The 18,753-nt window shown below is 37.2% G+C and overlaps 1 protein-coding gene across 4 annotated transcripts in view; it reads right to left on the bottom strand.

Moving 5' to 3' along the window:
• LOC127075449 (choline transporter protein 1) overlaps nt 1-18,753 on the bottom strand; it is a 32,970-nt gene that overhangs the window by 7,055 nt on the left and 7,162 nt on the right. For 2 of the 4 annotated variants that reach the window (XM_051016908.1, XM_051016911.1), the window contains exon 10: nt 654-753. The exons of 1 other annotated variant lie outside the window; for it this stretch is intronic. In XM_051016908.1, the coding sequence (XP_050872865.1) occupies nt 697-753 (57 nt within the window). In that variant the 3' untranslated portion in view covers nt 654-696. Of the gene's footprint in view, nt 1-653; nt 754-8,205; nt 8,595-18,753 lie in introns of those variants that run through there. One more of the 4 variants, XM_051016907.1, reaches the window with a different exon arrangement.

Raw genomic sequence — 18,753 nt, 5'->3', positions numbered from 1 at the left:
CATCATCAACACATGTAGCAACACATCATTATCATGTAAATCAATTACACACAGTATTAGCACACTCTACTAATACCTATACTGCTCAAAACAGCGGGAAATAATCCCTATTACATCATACGCCAACATAGGCCAACTCTCAATTATGTACACAACATTAAAAAGCCAATTTTTCCACTCTGCAACAGTGTTAACCGGTTAACGCCCTGGGTTAACCGGTTAACGCAGGCAAAAACACATTTTCTGGCAAAACGCAACAGTGTTAACCGGTTAACGCCCTGGGTTAACCGGTTAACGCAGGCAAAACAGCACAATTTCACAAATTATAACAGTGTTAACCGGTTAACACCCTGGGTTAACCGGTTAACGCAGACAAAACAGCAGTTCCTGCGCTAACACAAGGCAGAATGCAGAATTCTCCGCATTTTCCGCCGTTGGAGGACTTCCGGACCTCCGATTCCGATTCCGTAAAAAGCTATACGTTCGGAATTTCACAACTAACCCAAACACAGATTCAATTACAGTCTAAATACAATTTATCCAATTCAATTCTTCAGCATCAACAATCCCAATTAGGGTCAAATTAACGGCTTATCACTACCCATCACATATTATCCCATAATACCCATTAATCGACGATAAACCCCCCTTACCTGATTAATCCGGCAAATCTTTGAGCCCCAAGCTTTTCTCTCTTCAACCTTCAGCCCTTGCTCTGTCTCTTTGCCCTTTTCCTCCTTCACGATCGTTTCTCTGTTTTTCACGTAAAAACTTATTTTCCAAATGGGCTCTTTTCCTTATTTCCAACATATATATATTTTCCAAATAATAATAATAATCCAATAATAATAATAATAAAATTTCCAATTATTTAATTAAATTAATAAATAAATTATTAACTCAATTTAAATAATTATTTTATTATTATCGGGGTGTTACAGGGGACATATAACCCATAATGGAGGGAGTGAACCATACAATACAAATGGAAAATGGAAAGAAATTAGACAACTTACAAACCAAGTACCATGCCAAAAACATACAAGTGGTATGGTATCCTCACACGATACAAGGCTACTGAAATAGATTAGAGACGTTGAATAACTTGGATCCAACTTGAATCTCAATGGCACATGTGGACACAAATATGATTCAAAATTAATTAGTATGCATTAACAAATGAATTAGAATGGAAATTAAATGAATTACAAATGAAATGAATTATGAAATTACAAAATATGATGAAATGACAAGATGATCATGGTAAGCAAAACATACACCAACAAATTAAATTGAAATGACATCTTCAATTTAATCATTAATCACAATCCAAAATGTAAACAATTAAAATGGTATTAATCATGGCATATGGAATTAATGTGGATTTAAACCGGAAACAAATCAATTTTAATCCTAACTAAATATGCTAATTGAATTAAAAAACAAGTCTGGATCAAAACAAATCAAAATCAATATGGAAATCAAATATTTTTAGGGATTTTTCATGGTTAAAAGGTGAATTAACATCTAAACATATCCAATCAAATTCTAAATGGCAATTAACATAAATGGTATTTTTTTTTCTAATATTTTCTAATCGTGATAACCAAACAAACAACAATCAACAATTAAAACATGAATTAAATTGCAAGAAAAAGAGAAATACAAGAAAAGTGAACAAAACAATTAAAATAAATAACATGGGTTGGGGGGCAAAATTATAGAATTGTGGGGAAACTAGTAAAATGCACATGGGCCTGAATTAGAAGCCCACTAGAATTTGTCTTCAGGAAAGGGGTGTAAAGCCAAAAGCATGGGTGATAGCACTTAATTCACATTTGGGTCCAACGTGTTGAGCCCCTCATAATCCAATGCAATGCAAATGAAAGAATTGGCACATGGGGGAAATCATGAGTTAACATAGATCCAAATGACATGTGGTGGTGAAAATGAAATGAACTTAAAAAAGGAACGAAAATAGCACGCCACACAGCTGAGATACACTCAGGTCAGCCTTAGCGAGGAGATTTAATATTAAAATCCTAGAGGGAATTCCCTCTGGTTCCATTTAATTTATCGGCACTCATTTATTTTCCTTACCGCTATCTATTTATTTTTTTCTATTGTTTTTTATTAGGCAGACAATATGTCTCTACCACTTTTAAGGACATGTTGTTATTTTGGGGGGTGAACTATTCCTTATGTATCTTGTGTGGGCGAGGGTTTTTAATGAGGTACATCACTTTATTATTCTTAATAATATTCATTGCTATCTACTCCTTTTGAAGGAAACCTAAAGGTTCTGAAGAAGATTGCCCTTAGAAGTAAGAAAAAAGCTTGATCCTCATGAAAGATTCTTGTCGTCCTCATAGGCAATCAAAATGTTGGATCCTCATGAAGGATCCTTTTCTCCCTTAGAGGCAATCAAAATATTGGATCTTCATGAAGGATCCTTGCCGCCTTTATAGGAAATCAAAACACTAGATCCTCGTGAAGGATCCTTACCGCCCTTAGAGGTAGTCAAAATGTTGAGTCCTCATGAAGAATCCTTGTTGCCCTTATAATCAATCAAAATATTAGATCCTCATGAATTGATGACAATGGTCTAGTTGATCAAAAGACGATGACTCCATAAGTCAAACGGCTTTTGGGTGTTGATAGCTCTTTTCAAGAGTTCATTGTGACGTTTGTCAAATGGGGGTTTGATTGCAGTTGTCCAGTAGTTTCTAATTATGTCATTTGATCAAGAAGAATATATCTCAAACCTCATCATTCAGATGATTAAATGTCCAATTAAAGTGTTAGTCAATCGTTGAATCAAATAGAGGAACTTGAAGTCTTAAAGTTGTGAAAGAGAGCAAGTGTGAAAGCTTCTATGATCATGCATTTAGTGTTTTAGAATGATCAGTATACTGTAAAAGGGACAAGAGTATGTCTTTAGATAATAAGGAAATCACGCACACAAAATACTTTTTAAATCTCTTTTATTTTACTAAAACTTCTTATGAACCAATTCAGAAAAGTATGGAATTGATTGACAATTGTTTCTAATCAATTAGGAAAGTTAACTCACTTCCTAATCGATTAAGAAAAGCCTATATTCTAGCAATAGTTCATGTAGTCGACGCATTGCTAACTCTGGTGGTGCTCGATTTCCTCTGCAGATCCATCTTCAAACTGGTTAATCCAACTAATAGTAATACATTCGGCCCCAATATTTGATCCAACTAATGGTGATACGTGTCTTCTTCCTCAGTGGCCCAATGTGAACTGTTTGTGCTCATATTGCACGATCCTTCAAATTCTCTCTGAGATGAGCATTGCCAGATCAATATCTTCTCTTATCGTGATGGCACGTACTTCTACGAATCTTCCCAGGATGAACTCAGAAGTGTTTACACCAGTCTCTAGAGTGGCCACCGGGAATGTGGCCTAATCCTTCAATATAGGCATCATATCTTTCTACACGAGCTTTGCAGGCCAATTGCCTGGTACTTGTTTGTACCACTGAGCTCCTTCCACACACAGCTCACATAGAATCATATCACTCTCTTCCTAGGTGGAGGGCAAGTTTCTTCTTATTTTGTGGATGACATACTTAGTAGGTGGGTATAGATTCAACAATCCATTAATGACAGCAAGTAGTCAACAATAATTTCATGTACACTGAATGAATAAGAATTGGCCTTCCTTTCTTACTAGTAGGTGTTAGCCATTAAACTTACTTATATTTTGGGATTGTAATCTTCGATCAAGCCATTAATGTGTTCACAAAGTGATCTCGTGACACTAGGAAACACCAACGTTGAAGTCCTTCTCGTCGTTAAACTTGCACTTTAGCAACCGCCCATCTCTCTCGTAATGTTGTTGACTAATGAAATGAATGGATCAAATGCTTGTTGAACATTGGAGGAACCTTTGGCAGCTCTGTGATGTTTTTTCATCTAGATAAAAATTATGAGTAAGAAAAATAGAAACTAGTATGGAATGGTCAAGAAATGCATTGTGTTCATTGTTTATAGCCTTCGTCAAAATGCATTGTGCCTCTAAGAACACACTACATTCTGGAGTTGTTATGGAACACATTGTGTTTCCCCTCAGATGCAATATGTTTATAGATTATTGATGGTACACACTTTTCTTTTTACACCTCTTTTTTCTTTTTTAACTAAAAATTTAAAAATAAAATAAAATAAAAAACAGTGGTTACATCCCATTGCCGCAGGTTTAACATCATTATCTTGATGCCGGTCACCCAAATTTGGGTAGGTACTTAATCTTCTACATAATCTTAATCTTCTTCTTTGATATGAAGGATTTGTTCTTCCAAGAGAAAGGTAGCACTCTTTCACCTAATATTCTTAATCTTTCCACAACATTCGTTTGATATTGCTTTTTCTTCTTTCGTTTATTTTTAGGAGTTCTTGCTTGAGTCTTTTTCTTCAGAAAAAGCTATTTTTTTATGAAATGTAATTACTTTTAGCATGACTAAGGTCCCATCTTCGCTGTGAAATTCTTTACAACTTTAGATGGCATAATATTTCAGTTGACAATTTTTTAATTTGGATTACATTGGCAGAAGACTTGATCTAGACGATTTGGTAGCAATCTTCTTTGCCTTCTTTGTGCTTCATGGTTTTTAGCACTTTTGATTTTACTACCTCATCGTATACTTTCAGAGTTAATGTACCTTCGAATTTGATGTTTCATTTTCCCGTTAGCAAGAATGGCAGACCAAAAATCAAAGGGATGTCTTCATTTGCAAGTATGTCAAATACCACAAAATCTATAAAAGAAAATAAATATGTCTATAACACCATATTTACTCTCCCAAAACCATATGAACGTTTGATGGAGTTGCCAACAAATTGAAGTGTTATCCTCGTGTTATTTACTCTCCCAAAACCAAGTTTCTTGTAAATCGATAGAGGCGTCACACTTATACTAGAACTAAGATCTATGAGGGCTGTTTGAAATGTTTCATCGCCAATTATGCAATGGATGGCGAAACTCACAGGATCTTTGCGCTTGATAGGTATTTTCTGCAAGATGGAATTTCATTTCTCACACATTTTCATTATTTTATAATCCAAATGTCTCTTTTCTAAGGAGATGTCCTTTATGAACTTGGCATGGGTAGGCATATGCTCTAGGGTTTATGAAAATGGGATGTTGATATGCAGCTTTTTTAGAATTTCTAGAAAATTTTTGAAGCTTCTATCATCTTTTGGCTTTTGCCATTTTTGAGGATGTGGAAGTTTTATCTCTAACTTTGGGAATGAGGGATTAATACCTGAGAATACCAAACGACGGTCTTTTCCTCTTACATGGGAGGCTCTCGGACATAGGTGTGATCGTCCTTGAGAATAAGGTATGGGATTGTAACAGCATAAAAAACTCTGGGGACACACTTAGGAAGATAACGGGAAGCCATTGTTGATTCTTGAGAGCTTTTGAGAAGAAAAAAAGAGTTTCCTTGAGAAAAGACGAATTTTTCCTCCTTGTATGGGAGGCACTAGGACATAGGTGTGATCGTCCTTGAAAATAAGGTCTGGAATTGTAGCAGCATAAGAAACTCTGGTGGCACACTTAGGAAGATAACTGGAAGCAATTGTTGATTCTTGAGAGCTTTTGAGAAAGAAAAAAAGAGTTTCCTTGAAAAAAACGATAGGAAATTGCAGGGAACTCAAAGAAATTTCTAGGATTCTGAGGAAGATGTCGAAAAAGGCAAAGGATATATATATATATATATATATATATATATATATATATATATATATATATATATATATATATATATATATATATATATATATATATATATATATATATATATATATATAACCACAAAGATGAAAAACTCTTCAATTTCCCTCTAAAAGATTCGACAAATGGCGTTTTGAAATGGACATGTGACATTTAAATTTCTTGGAAAAAAATAAATTAAATGATTTCTTTTAATATCATTTAATTTCATGACTCATAATTGTCCTAGGAAATCAGAACGATGATGACAATCTGCACTCAATTCTTTGACGTGACGGTTTGGTGAAAAGTAATCATGAAGACTATGACGTGTGTAGGCTATCTTGAACAGTGTCGAACAGTTACTAAAACGTCACATTTCTTTTATCTGATACATATGATCGAAAGTGGTATTTTTTTTTAGGGGGGGAGAGAGGGGGCATTTGTTATCCTGCAAATTTTAGTTGAAGAAATTCAACAAACGACGGTAATAACCATGTCGGAAAGTGCTAAGTGTCAAGAGCGGCATACATAGCTTCGACATACTAACCATGTCGACTATAGTTGGTTCGACCCCTTTTTAAGTTGGTATGGGGCACAGCCAACGTAGCATGGTTTGGAATAGTCTCAGGAACATATCCACAAGATTAGGACCACTCTCTCTTCGAAACATGTCCAGAATCTCGAAAAGGGGTACATGAAGCAGCTCTTCGAAAAGTGTCGAGTTCGACACATGCATCATATGTTGGAGACTTTAGATATACTTATGTCCCAGACTAGGTGTTGTGAAGATGTCTTAGTAACATTGTAGGCTTCGACCAAAGACTCCCGATAGAGGCAGTGAAGAAGTTCAAGAGCAGTTATTAGCATAGTGGATAAATTTCAGCAGTTTCAACATTGGAGAACGTGTGGAAGCAAGTTAGAGCATTGAAGCCCGTGTAATGGGATACATATCAAATCTTGTGGAAATAGTTGTTGTCGACAGTTATCATTATATTAGTATATATAGTCAATATCATTGTTTACTACAAATACCAGTAAAGACTAACATCAAGCAGACATTGCACCAACATTTCAAAATAAAAAGACCTTGGCACTATAAAATATTTCTTAGGACTTAAAGTGGCCATATCAAGCAAGGGCATTCACCTATGTCAAAGGAAATATGTTCTTGACACTCTTCCAAACTCAGACCTACTTGGGTGAAAGTCTGCTTCAACCCCTATGGCTAGAGCTTAAGACTTACACAATATGAAGGCGAGCCTTTAATAAATCCAACATCATATCGAAGACTAGTCAGACACCTGATTTACCTCCTGAACACTAGGTTTGACATTGCCTATGTTGTTCAACAATTGAGTCAACATATGAGCAAGCCAACACACATTCACTACAATGTTGTTATTTGGGTTCTCTTCTACCTCAAACTTTCTTCAGCTCAAGGGATCTTCTTCTCTTTTTCATCTCCTCTACAACTCAAAGCATTTTCTGATTTTGATTAGACCACTTGCCCGAACACTCGAAGATCTATCAATGGATTCTGCATTTACTCGGGGGATTCATTAGTTTCTTGGAAATCAAAGAAACAACCAATGGTTTCTAGAAGTTCAATAGAAGAAGAGTATCGCGCAATGGCTTCCACCGTGTGTGAGCTTCAATGGCTCGCCAACATCTTATAGGATCTACCCATCCCTCTGATTCAACTTGCCTTACTGTATTGTGGCAGTGCTTCTGCACGATAAATCGCAACCAACTCATCATTCCATGAACGTACCAAACATATCGACTTAGATTGCTGCTTGATGCGTGAAAAACTCCAACAAGATCGGTTTCATCTCCTGTCAGTCCCGTCCTCTAAAAAGGTAGCAGACTTCTTCGTTAGACAATAAATAATTATGTTCATTAGTGTTATTTAGTTAGTTATATTTTTCTAGGCTCTGATACTCATTTGTATTTTTAATCAAAGCTTTAATAAACTTAAGCCAAAATGGCTAGTTTTATCAACATGTGCAATATTTCCAACAAGTCTTATCGGTATGTGCAATATTTCCAACAGGTCACAAAGTGACATGTAATAGTATGCCCCAAAAGTGTACTTATTCTGAAAGTATATTTCTTGAACTTTTTTTTTTTACTCATTTACATATGAGTTTAGCATTAATGGATATATGGTGAACCCGAAAATTCATTTCCAAACTAAATTTTAAAGAAAATATGGAGTGAGACTCGCTTTAGGACATATTTTGTTGTGAAAATAGTGCGCCCGAAAATGCATTTTCGGAATCTGAGAAGCATTTTCGAATTTTCATAGGGTATTTTTCTACCTCTTCGGATGGGAATAGCAATTCCCTAAATATAGTTTACAACTGAGCAAGTTTTTAAAATGTTCAGCATGAAATATTTTTGGCGAACTTTTCTTTTATAATACTTGCTGTAAACAAGTTTATAATATTTGGAAAGTGAGCAATAAATTGTCTATCTCTATAACTGATCCATCCATTTGTCAAAAGGTAACCCCGATGATTGTCCAGAAATGAATATGAACATATTTACAAATGAAGTGAGAACAGAACAGAACTATGGTGGCAAAAATAAGCACCTTAATTAAAATCCAAATGTTGTGATAATCCCCAAAATTATACATGAATGATGTTTCACTGTGATCCTTGGGTAAGTCTATGCATCTCACTTTGGTTACCAAGAGTTTCAATGAGAAGAGGTGGAGCATACTGTGCTGTCCCTTGGTGTTCTTCAGAATCTTGGCAAAATGAGAGAACAATGGTATCAATTGACATCTCCACCACTGCAAAAAATAGAGTTGCAACAGTATATCCAAGAGCCCAGCATACCTGCATTATATCACACCAAACATAAAGTAAGGTTCTCACAACTCGTAATGTTGAGCGTGTGCTTTCATTATACTTGAGAACTTGATGTCAACTATACAATGAACTTGATGTAAGTTTTGTCCTTATGTAGATAGTTTGTAACTTTGTATTAGAGCTCTAACTATTCATCCCATTAGTGTAAATGTATATATAATCTTGTCTCTTGTTTGTAACTACATAATGAAATATAATTTATACAATTTCTTTTCGTGACACATCTAATTTATACAATTTCTTTTCGTGACACATCTGTTTCTCTGATAAGACCTTCCCCGTGCACATAGTCACCTCCGAAATCATTGCCTTGCCATCATCAGCCAGCCCACTAAATTGTACCTTGACAAAACTGTCACAAGTCACAACCTCCAATGGCCCCTTTCAATTTTGCCTCCCCTTCTCTGCCACATTTCTTCTCCCACTGCAATCACCATTGTGCTCCCTAGTTGCCTCACTCTGGCGAGTCTGGCCCAGTGCCAGAGCTCCAGCAAGCCGCCATGAACCGCAACTATTTTAGCTGTTCTGTTGTTTTCATCCGAGGACTTCATTTCCGCTGTTCTTTTCTCCTAGGCTAATTCCATCTTTAAAATTTCTTTTGTTGTTATTCCAACAATAACTAATTCGTACTCATCCAACAAGTTGCACTTCTTCTCTGCATTCATATACTTTAAGCCAGCGCAACAGAAAAATTAAGGGCTCCTCTAGTTTTGTTTCTTGAACTAAAGTTGGAAAAGTGGTGTATTGGATAGGGGTTGAAGAAGGATGAGGAAATTTCGGAACAGATTGATGGTCTAAAATTTACTTTGTTAGTTTGTTATGGAAATCTAGAGTTTAGCTTTGGAACTTTGAAGAGAGATTTTAGATAATAGGTAATGATGAACCCTTTATTATAATTGGGTTAAGGATAGTTTAGTCTATTTATGTTTTATTATATATTCTCTTTGTCATCCTTATTTCCAAGGATTATGTTATATTATATATTCTCTTTAGACTATTTATGTTTTATTATTATGTGGTCCGATAGCGCGAACCACTCTGATACCATTTTAGAATTAGAGTGTGGTCTAACTCATCCCTACAAAACCGGCTCGTAAGGTAAGAGGTGTCACTCTATATAAACTATTTCCAACATCTATCCATATCCAATGTGAAATTTCTTGAGATTTTCTCAATACACCCCCTCGTGCCCATCACTATTAGACTTGGTGCGTGGATATAAATGGTGGTGACCTAGGCCCGATCAATAAGCTCGGATACCATATTAAAATGTGGATTGGACCTAACTCATCCCTATAAAACCGGCTTGTAAGGTAAGGGTTGCACAAGCTTTACAAACATTACACATACCATATCTCTAAACAATATGAGATTAAATCCACACTTTCAAACCCAACACAAAGGTGATGGAGGTTGCAATGAAGGCAAGTCAAATGTCGCACTTAAGCAACTAGGGGTGGACCGCAATGAAGGCAGAATTTCCAACTAATACTTTATTGTTGAAAAATTAATCAACCGTCGTCACAAGAGTATTAGTGTTCCTGAATTTGTTGGTCAAATGGCATCCATCAATGCTGAATTCAATGCCCTTTTACCAATAGGGAAGAGGGTTGTTGAAGATATTGTTGACACAGACAAGTTCTTTATTGTATGTATGTAACTTTTACATGCACAGAGTCTTGAATGATCATCTCTTAGGGATCAGATATTTCCTGATCCTATTGTCTGTATATTGGATGAGGTTTGTTAGAATTAATTCATTTTCAGTAACTTGTAGATAAAGTTAGTTAGAAGGTATTTTATTATTTTTTTATTAAAATCTCATTTGTATTTAAGCAAGTGAGTGGTGTGAACAAACTGTATCTTTACTTTTTTTTGCAGTGTGTGTGTGTATTTTACTGTGTAACCATTTTAAGAGTAGTGCAAGTTTGTTATTATTCTCTATTTTCTTTCTTATTTTCATTGTTCATCTTTATCACTTTGTGCACCAACAATTGATATCTAGAACTCCGGTTCAGATCCACGGGGAAACACCATGGGAAACACGAGTGAAACGATGAGGCGTTATGTGATTGATTTCTGTTCAAAGAATTCGTGTTGAATTTCTTATTAGAATCGTAACAGAATCACATATCTTTATTCTGCGGGATTGAGAAACGTTGTGTTTAGGTGAGATTTGAGTGTATTGCACAAGGTTGAAGATGAACGGAAACAATCTGAGCACCAAGCTTCCAGAGTTCGATGGCAAGAACAGGAATCGTTGGATGATTCTGATGCGTGTGTTGTTTGGAGCTCAAGATGTTCTTGATCTCATCAACGACAATTACATTCAGGTTGCACTTTTAGAAAATGCAACAGACACGCAGAGAAATGCTCAGCGTGATCTGAGGAAGAAAGATCAGAAGGATCTGTTCTACATCCATCAGTGTGTGGATGTGAATGTGTTTGAGAAAATCGATGATTTGACGACAGCGAAAGCTGCGTGGGACGCACTGGTGCGATGCTACGACGGTGATGCATCTGTGAAGAAGGTGAAGCTTCAGTCACTATGTAAGCAGTATGAGAATCTCAGCATGAAGAACAATGAGAAGGTACCTGACTACATCTCCAGAGTGATTCTGATCACAAATGAGATGAAGTCATGTGGAGAAACTCTCTCTGAAGAAAGTATCATTGAGAAGTACTTAGATCTCTTACTCCTCAGTTTGATTACACTGTTGTAGCAATTGAACATTTTAATGATTTGAGCAGAATGAGAATAGAAGAGCTGCAAAGTAATCTAGAGGCGCAAGAGTTGCGTCTGACTGAAAGAACCTCTAAGAGAGAGGTAGAGCAGGCTCTGAAAGCTTCTTTTGTCAAGAAATACCATAAGCAATCTTGGTCAGAAGCCAAGAAAAGACATGGTAGGTTTCAGAAGTCAGAAACCTCAACTTCTGGTAGTCAGAGGAGAAAGGAGAAGTATAACACGAAAAAAGTTCAATGTTACTGTTGTAAGAAGTTTGGCCACTTCGCTGCAAATTGTTGGTCAAACAAGGAGAGGAAATCAAGAGAAGTGAATATAGCCAGAAGTTCTGATGATGAACATGTGCTATTAATGGCTTCTGATTCTGATAGTGCGTCTCTAGAAGACTGGTGGTATATGAACATTGGTTGTTCAAACCATCTTACTGGAAATAAGAAATTGCTGGTTGACTTTGACTCTGGGAAGAGGACCAAGATAAGATGTATTGATGATAAGTATATGAATGCTGAAGGAATGGGGAATGATATAGTGATTCTGAATAATGGCAAATCTGCGTTAATTCAGAATGTCTTGTATGTTCCTGACATGAAAAGCAATCTGATGAGTGTGGATTAATTAATTGAAAAGGGATTCTCAGTTACCATAAAGGATAATCTTTTGAAATTGTATAACTGTAATCAAATGTTGATTATGGAGTCAGAACAGGGAAGGAATAGAACATTCACGGTGAATGTTAAAACTATAGACTCTGAATGCCTTAGCACAACAAGTGTTGTGAAGGAAAGTGAGTTATGGCAAAAAAGATTTGACCATTTGAACTTCAGAAGCTTAGGACATCTGAATTCAAAGAAACTAGTACGTAGAATTCCTGCAATTAAGAAATCAGAAAAATCATGCAATCTATGTATGAGAGAAGAAACCAAGACTGTCAGTTGCATCAGAAGTAGCTCCAAGAGCAAAACATACTTTGGGAGTAGTGCATTCTGATGTGTGTGGACCATTTCCAGAACCTTCACTAGGAGGAAATAAATACTTTGTGACATTTGTGGATGAGTTCACAAGGATGACATTAGTATCCCTTATAAAGTTCAAACACGAGGTGTTTGCTGAATTAAAAAACTCAGAATCAAGGAGTTGATGAATGAGTTTGAGATGACTGATCTAGGAAATATGGTTTATTTTCTAGAGATGGAGATTATGTACTCGGAGAAAGGCATAATTTTACATCAACTGAAATATGAACTCGAGCTTCTAAAGAGGCTTGAGCTGCTGAGTTGTAAAGTTGTTGTCACACCTGCTGATACTAATCAGAAATTGGATTATGATTCTGATGGTGATAATGTAGATCCAACAACGTTCAAGCAGTTGGTAGGATCTCTGAGGTATTTGTGTAATACCAGATTTGGCATTTGCTATGCGGTTGGAATTATTAGTAGGTTCATGAGTAAACTGAAGTGGTCTCATTACCAAGCTGCTGTCAGAATTCTGAGGTACATTAAGGAACTCTAAAGTATGGAGTTTTGTTCCTTTCTGGTGCTGAAATTGACTTAGAACATATGAGTTACTCAGATTCTAATTGGTGTGGAGACAGAGTTGACAGAAGAAGTACTTCTGGATACTTGTTTAAGTTTTTGGGAAGTCTTATTTCATGGTGTTCCAAGAAGCAACCAGTTGTGACTGCATGTCGAGCTATGTGGCTTCTGATCTTACACTAGGATCTGAAGATCAAAATAAACAAGCCTCTAAAACTAATGATTGATAACAAGTCTGCAATCAATCTTGCCAAGAACTCAGTGTTGCATGGGAGAAGCAAGCATATTGAGACTAAATATAACTTTCTGAGAAATTAGGTTCAGAATGGAGTGCTAGAAGTTGCGCACTGTAGCACCCAGAAGCAACTGGCAGAAGTTCTGACGAAGGCAATCAAGACTGGTCAATTTCTCCGTTTTAGGGATGAAATTGGTGTTGTTAGTTGTGGTTAAATTGAATATGAATTAAGGGATGGTGTTAGAATTAGTTCATTTTCAGTAACTAGTAGACAAAATTTGTTAGAGGGAATTTTAGTATTTCTCATTAAAATCCCACTTGTATTTAAGCAAGTGAGTGGTGTGAACAAACTGTACCTTTATTCCTTTTTGCAGTGTTGTGTGTGCATTTTACTCTGTAACCATTTTAAGAGTAGTGGAAGTTTATTATTATTCTCTTCTCTCTTGTTTTCATTGTTCATCTTTATCACCTTGTGCATCAACAATTTTATTATAATTGGGTTAAGGATAGTTTAGTCTATTTATGTTTTATTATATATTCTCTTTGTCACCCTTATTTTCAAGGATTATGTTATATTATATATTCTCTTTAGACTATTTATGTTTTATTATTGTGTCGTCCGATATCGCAAACCACTCTGATACCATTTTAAAATTAGAGTTTGGCATAATTCATCCCTACAAAACCGGCTCGTAAGATGAGAGGTGGCATTCTATATAAACTATTTCCAGCATTTATCCATATCCAATGTGAAATTTCTTGAGATTTTCTCAATACACCCCCTTGTGCCCATCACTATTAGACTTGGTGCGTGGATATAAACGGTGGGTGACCTAGGCCCGATCAATAGGCTCGGATACCATATTAAAATGTGGATTGGGCCTAACTCATCCCTACAAAACCAACTTGTAAAGTGAGGGTTGCACAAACTTTACAAACACTACACATATCATATCTCTAAATAATGTGAGATTAAATCTACACTTTCAAACCCAACACAAAGGTGATGGAGACTGCAATGAAGACAAGTCAAATGCCACACTTAAGCGACTAGGGGTGGACCGCAATGAAGGCGGAATTTCCAACTAATATTTTATTGTTGAAAAATTAGTCAACCTTCGTCACAAAAGAGTATTAGTGTTCCTTAATTTGTTGGTCAAATGGAATCCATCAATGTTGAATTCAATGCCCTTTTACCAATAGGGAAGAGGGTTGTTGAAGATATTGCTGACACGGACAAGTTCTTTATGGTATGTGTTGATATTTGTAAGTATATAGTGTTGAGAATATTTAAATATAGAATAGTCCCACATCGACTATATCATGTAATTAGTTGTAATCTCTCTATATATAATAAAGTCTCCGTAGTGTTTTTAGAGACACACGGTTTAACCTAAATGTCTCTTAGTCTCTCCTAATTCAATATGGTATCAGAGCCTACTAAGAGACAACTTTTCGCCGTGTTTTTACCCGGTTGACCCACTGTCTTCTGGTGATTTTTTTTTTTTTTTTTTTTTTTTGCAAATCGTATCATCCCTCCGGTTTGCCTCTCACTTCTCCTAATTCTCAGGTAAAACCACCTTGCCGCCCGATCTGGCCGTTTTTACAGCCACCCCACTCGGCTCCCTCCATCGGTCACAGATCCGGTCTCCGTTTTTCATTTCGACTCTCGGCACCATCTCTCTGTGACTTCTGTCCTATATGTACCTAATTGGCCGTTTAATTTACTGTCAGTCAGTCGTTTAACTCGTTCCCTTAATTGTTCTATCACCTTTACTAATAGTAATGTTACTCTGCAGGATCATTGTTCTATCACCTTTACTAATAGTAATGTTACTCTGCAGGATCGGAGTTCGGGACAGACGATTGGCGTCGGATGTGAGTCTCAAGGCCTCTACTACTTCTCTATGTCATTTACCACATGCTCCACCACAGATTCTCCACTCATTATACATGCGCAGTTAGGTCATCCAGGTCTTCCCAAGCTACAAAAGTTGGTGCTAGTCTATCTAAATTGTCCACTTTACATTGTGAGTCTTGTCAGTTAGGGAAACATACTCGTAGTCACTTTCCTGATCGAGTCAATAAACAGGTTGCATCCCCCTTTTGCTTTAGTTCACTCCGATATTTGGGGTCCCTCACGTACCGTGTCTACTTTTGAGTCTAGATATTTTGTAACTTTTATTGATGATTATTCACATTGCACATGGTTATTTTTAATGAAGAACAAATCTGAATTGTTTTCTATTTTTGAACAATTTTATCGAGAAATAAAAACCCAATTTGGTTTGTCTATTCGTACCTTAAGAAGTGACAATGCACGTGAATATTTATCCCAACAGTTTCAAACTTTTATGTCATCTAATGGTATTCTGCACCAAACATCTTGCCGTCATGCACCCCAACAAAACGGGGTAGCCGAACGCAAAAATCGGCATCTTGTAGAAACCACTCGGACCATACTTCTCCATGGTAATGTTTCTCTCCGTTTTGGGGGGGATGCGGTGCTCACGGCATGTTACCTCATATATCGCATGCCCTCATCTGTCCTTAATAATAAAATATCTCATTCAATCCTGTTTCCAAACTCTCCTCTCCACCCAATTCCTCCTCGAGTATTCGGGTCAACGTGTTTTGTACACAATCTCTCCCCTGGTCTTGATAAACTAGCAGCTCGATCACTAAAGTGTGTCTTTCTTGATTATCATCGTTCCCAAAAGGGTTATCGTTGTTATTCTCATGCTCTACAACGATACCTCATATCGGCCGATGTTACCTTCTTCGAGTCTGTTCCATATTTTGGGTCCAATCCAGTATCTCCGGAACCTCTACAAGAAAGTACTCCCACACCTTTTCCGACAGTTATTAATGTTCCGCCTACCATTATCCCTCACCAGTCTATGGCTCCTGACCCCCTACTTCTCGACCACTTCAAACATATCAGCGTCGTCACTCAACGTCTGTTGTCCCTGTCCCTGAGGTCATTGCAGACTCTCTTCCGACGCCTCCGCCGTCACCGGATCCGATCCTGCAACCTGAGTCCGATCTTCCGATTGCCCTTCGAAAAGGTATACGTCAAACACGAAATCCTTCTCCACATTATATTGATTTATGTTATCATCGTCCTTCCCCTTTGCAGTATACTTGTTTGTCTTCTTTGTCTTCTGTTTCTATTCCTAAAACTCCAGGTGAAACATTATCTCACCCTGAGTGGAGGCAAGCAATGATTGATGAAATGTGTGCTCTTCAAAGCAGTGGTACCTGGGAACTGGTTCCTCTACCCCCTGGGAAATCTTTAGTAGGTTGTCGTTGGCTTTATACAGTGAAGGTTGGTCCAGATGGTAAGATTGATCGATTTAAAGCTCGCTTGATAGCCAAAGGATATACTCAGATTTTTGGATTGGATTATAGTGATACATTCTCGCTTGTAGCCAAGATGACATCTGTTAGACTTCTTCTAGTCATTGCAGCCATTCGACATTGGCCTCTTCATCAACTTGACATCAAAAATGCTTTTTTACATGGTGATCTTGAAGAGGAAGTATATATGGAGCAACCACCTGGATTTGTTGCTCAGGGGGAGTCGTTGAATATGGTGTGTAGGTTACACAGATCTCTTTATGGTCCTAAGCAATCTCTGAGAGCTTGGTTCGGCAGATTCAGCGTTGTAGTACAACAGTTTGGTATGGTCCGTAGTGAAGCTGACCATTTGTTTTTTATCGTCACTCAGCCCAAGGGTGTATTTATCTTATTGTGTACGTAGATGATATTGTCATAACTGGTAGTGATCAGCAGGGTATACTCCAGTTAAAACAACATCTCTCGAATCAATTTCAGACAAAAGACCTTGGTAAACTCCGCTATTTCTTAGGTATTGAGGTAGCCCAATCTAAAGATGGTTTGGTGATTTCTCAGCAGAAATATGCTATGGATATTTTGGAAGAAACAGGTTTGTTGAATGCTAAACCAGTTGATACTCGTATGGATCCAAGTGTCAAACTACTACCCAATCAGGGGGAGCCTCTATCTGACTCAGGAAGGTATAGGAGATTGGTTGGAAAGTTGAATTATCTCACAGTCACACGTCCAGACATTTCTTTTGCGGTTAGTGTGGTAAGTCAGTTCTTAAATTCCCCTTGTCCGGAACACATGGATGTTGTTATCCGGATTCTGAGATACATCAAATGTGCTCCAGGAAAAGGTTTAGTGTATGAAGATAAAGGACATACTCAGATAATTGGATACTCTGATGCTGATTGGGCAGGGTCACCCATTGATAGACGATCCACCTCTGGGTATTGTGTACTTGTTGGAGGAAACCATGTATCCTGGAAAAGTAAGAAACAAAACGTAGTTGCAAGATCAAGCGCTGAGGCAGAGTATAGGGCCATGGCAATGGAACATGTGAACTTATTTGGTTAAAACAGTTGCTCAAGGAACTTCAAATTGAAGAAGCAAGACCAATGACACTTATTTGTGATAATCAAATTGCATTGCACATTGCTTCAAATCCAGTCTTCCATGAGAGGACCAAACATATTGAGATAGACTGTCACTTTGTTAGAGAGAAGATCGAGTCAGGTGACATCGTCACAAGCTTTGTCAACTCTAATGATCAATTGACAGACGTGTTTACAAAATCTCTGCGAAGTCCCAGAACTAGTTATATATGTAACAAGCTTGGTGCATTTGACTTATATGCTCAAGCTTGAGGGGGAGTGTTGATATTTGTAAATATATAGTGTTGAGAATATTTGTATATAGAATAGTCTCACATCGACTATATCATGTAATTAGTTGTAATCTCTCTATATATAATAAAGTCTTCGTAGTGCTTTTAAAGACACACGGTTTAACCTAAATGTCTCTTAGTCTCTCCTAATTCAATAGTATGTATGTAACTTTTACATGCACAGAGTCTTGAATGATCATCTCTTAGGGATCAGATATTTCCTGATCCTATTGTCTGTACATTGGATGAGGTTGACTCTTGGCTTCTTCATGAAACTTATAGGGAAGTGGGCCTAGATGGGAGTGCTAATGTTAAGCCCAAGGCATGGAGGTGTATATGAGGAAGGGCAAGAAAGGTACAGTGAATAATGAGCTGAGCTGGCAGCTGTTGTAACAGAATGAGCGTAAGTTGTGGGGTGTGCCTTATGCAAGGGAGGAGAGCGAGATAGGTATCAAGAAATCAGTTGCCGTTGCCTGTTGTTTAGACAGAGAGCTCTAGTTTCGCTGTAGGAGCACTACTACTAGCTAAGTTCATTCAACATTGAATAATACAACCATGTTGTTTAGACAGAGAGCTCTAGTTTCGCTGTAGGAGCGCTACTACTAGCTAAGTAGATTCAACATTGAATAATACAACCATTTATATCATTTGCTGAGCCTTTTTACTATGTGGTTATCACTTTGTCTATTAATTGGTTCAACATGCCTGATCAAGAGTCAGAGCCAGTGAAAGCAAATGCCCCCTAAGAAGATGGATACTAAGGTGAATGCGTTGGAAGGTGAGGTAGCCAATCTCAAGCTAGAAATCACTGAGATGCGCGATGGTCAGGAGCGACATGTCTCCCTCATTACCAAGAACTTGGAGTTGGAGGAAAGTAGTGGGAA

This window comes from Lathyrus oleraceus, chromosome 4 (assembly GCF_024323335.1).
Source record: "Lathyrus oleraceus cultivar Zhongwan6 chromosome 4, CAAS_Psat_ZW6_1.0, whole genome shotgun sequence".
Taxonomy (NCBI): Eukaryota; Viridiplantae; Streptophyta; class Magnoliopsida; order Fabales; family Fabaceae; genus Lathyrus; species Lathyrus oleraceus.
The sequence above is the reverse complement of the archived record's forward strand: the minus strand, read 5'-3'. Positions and strand labels throughout refer to the sequence as shown.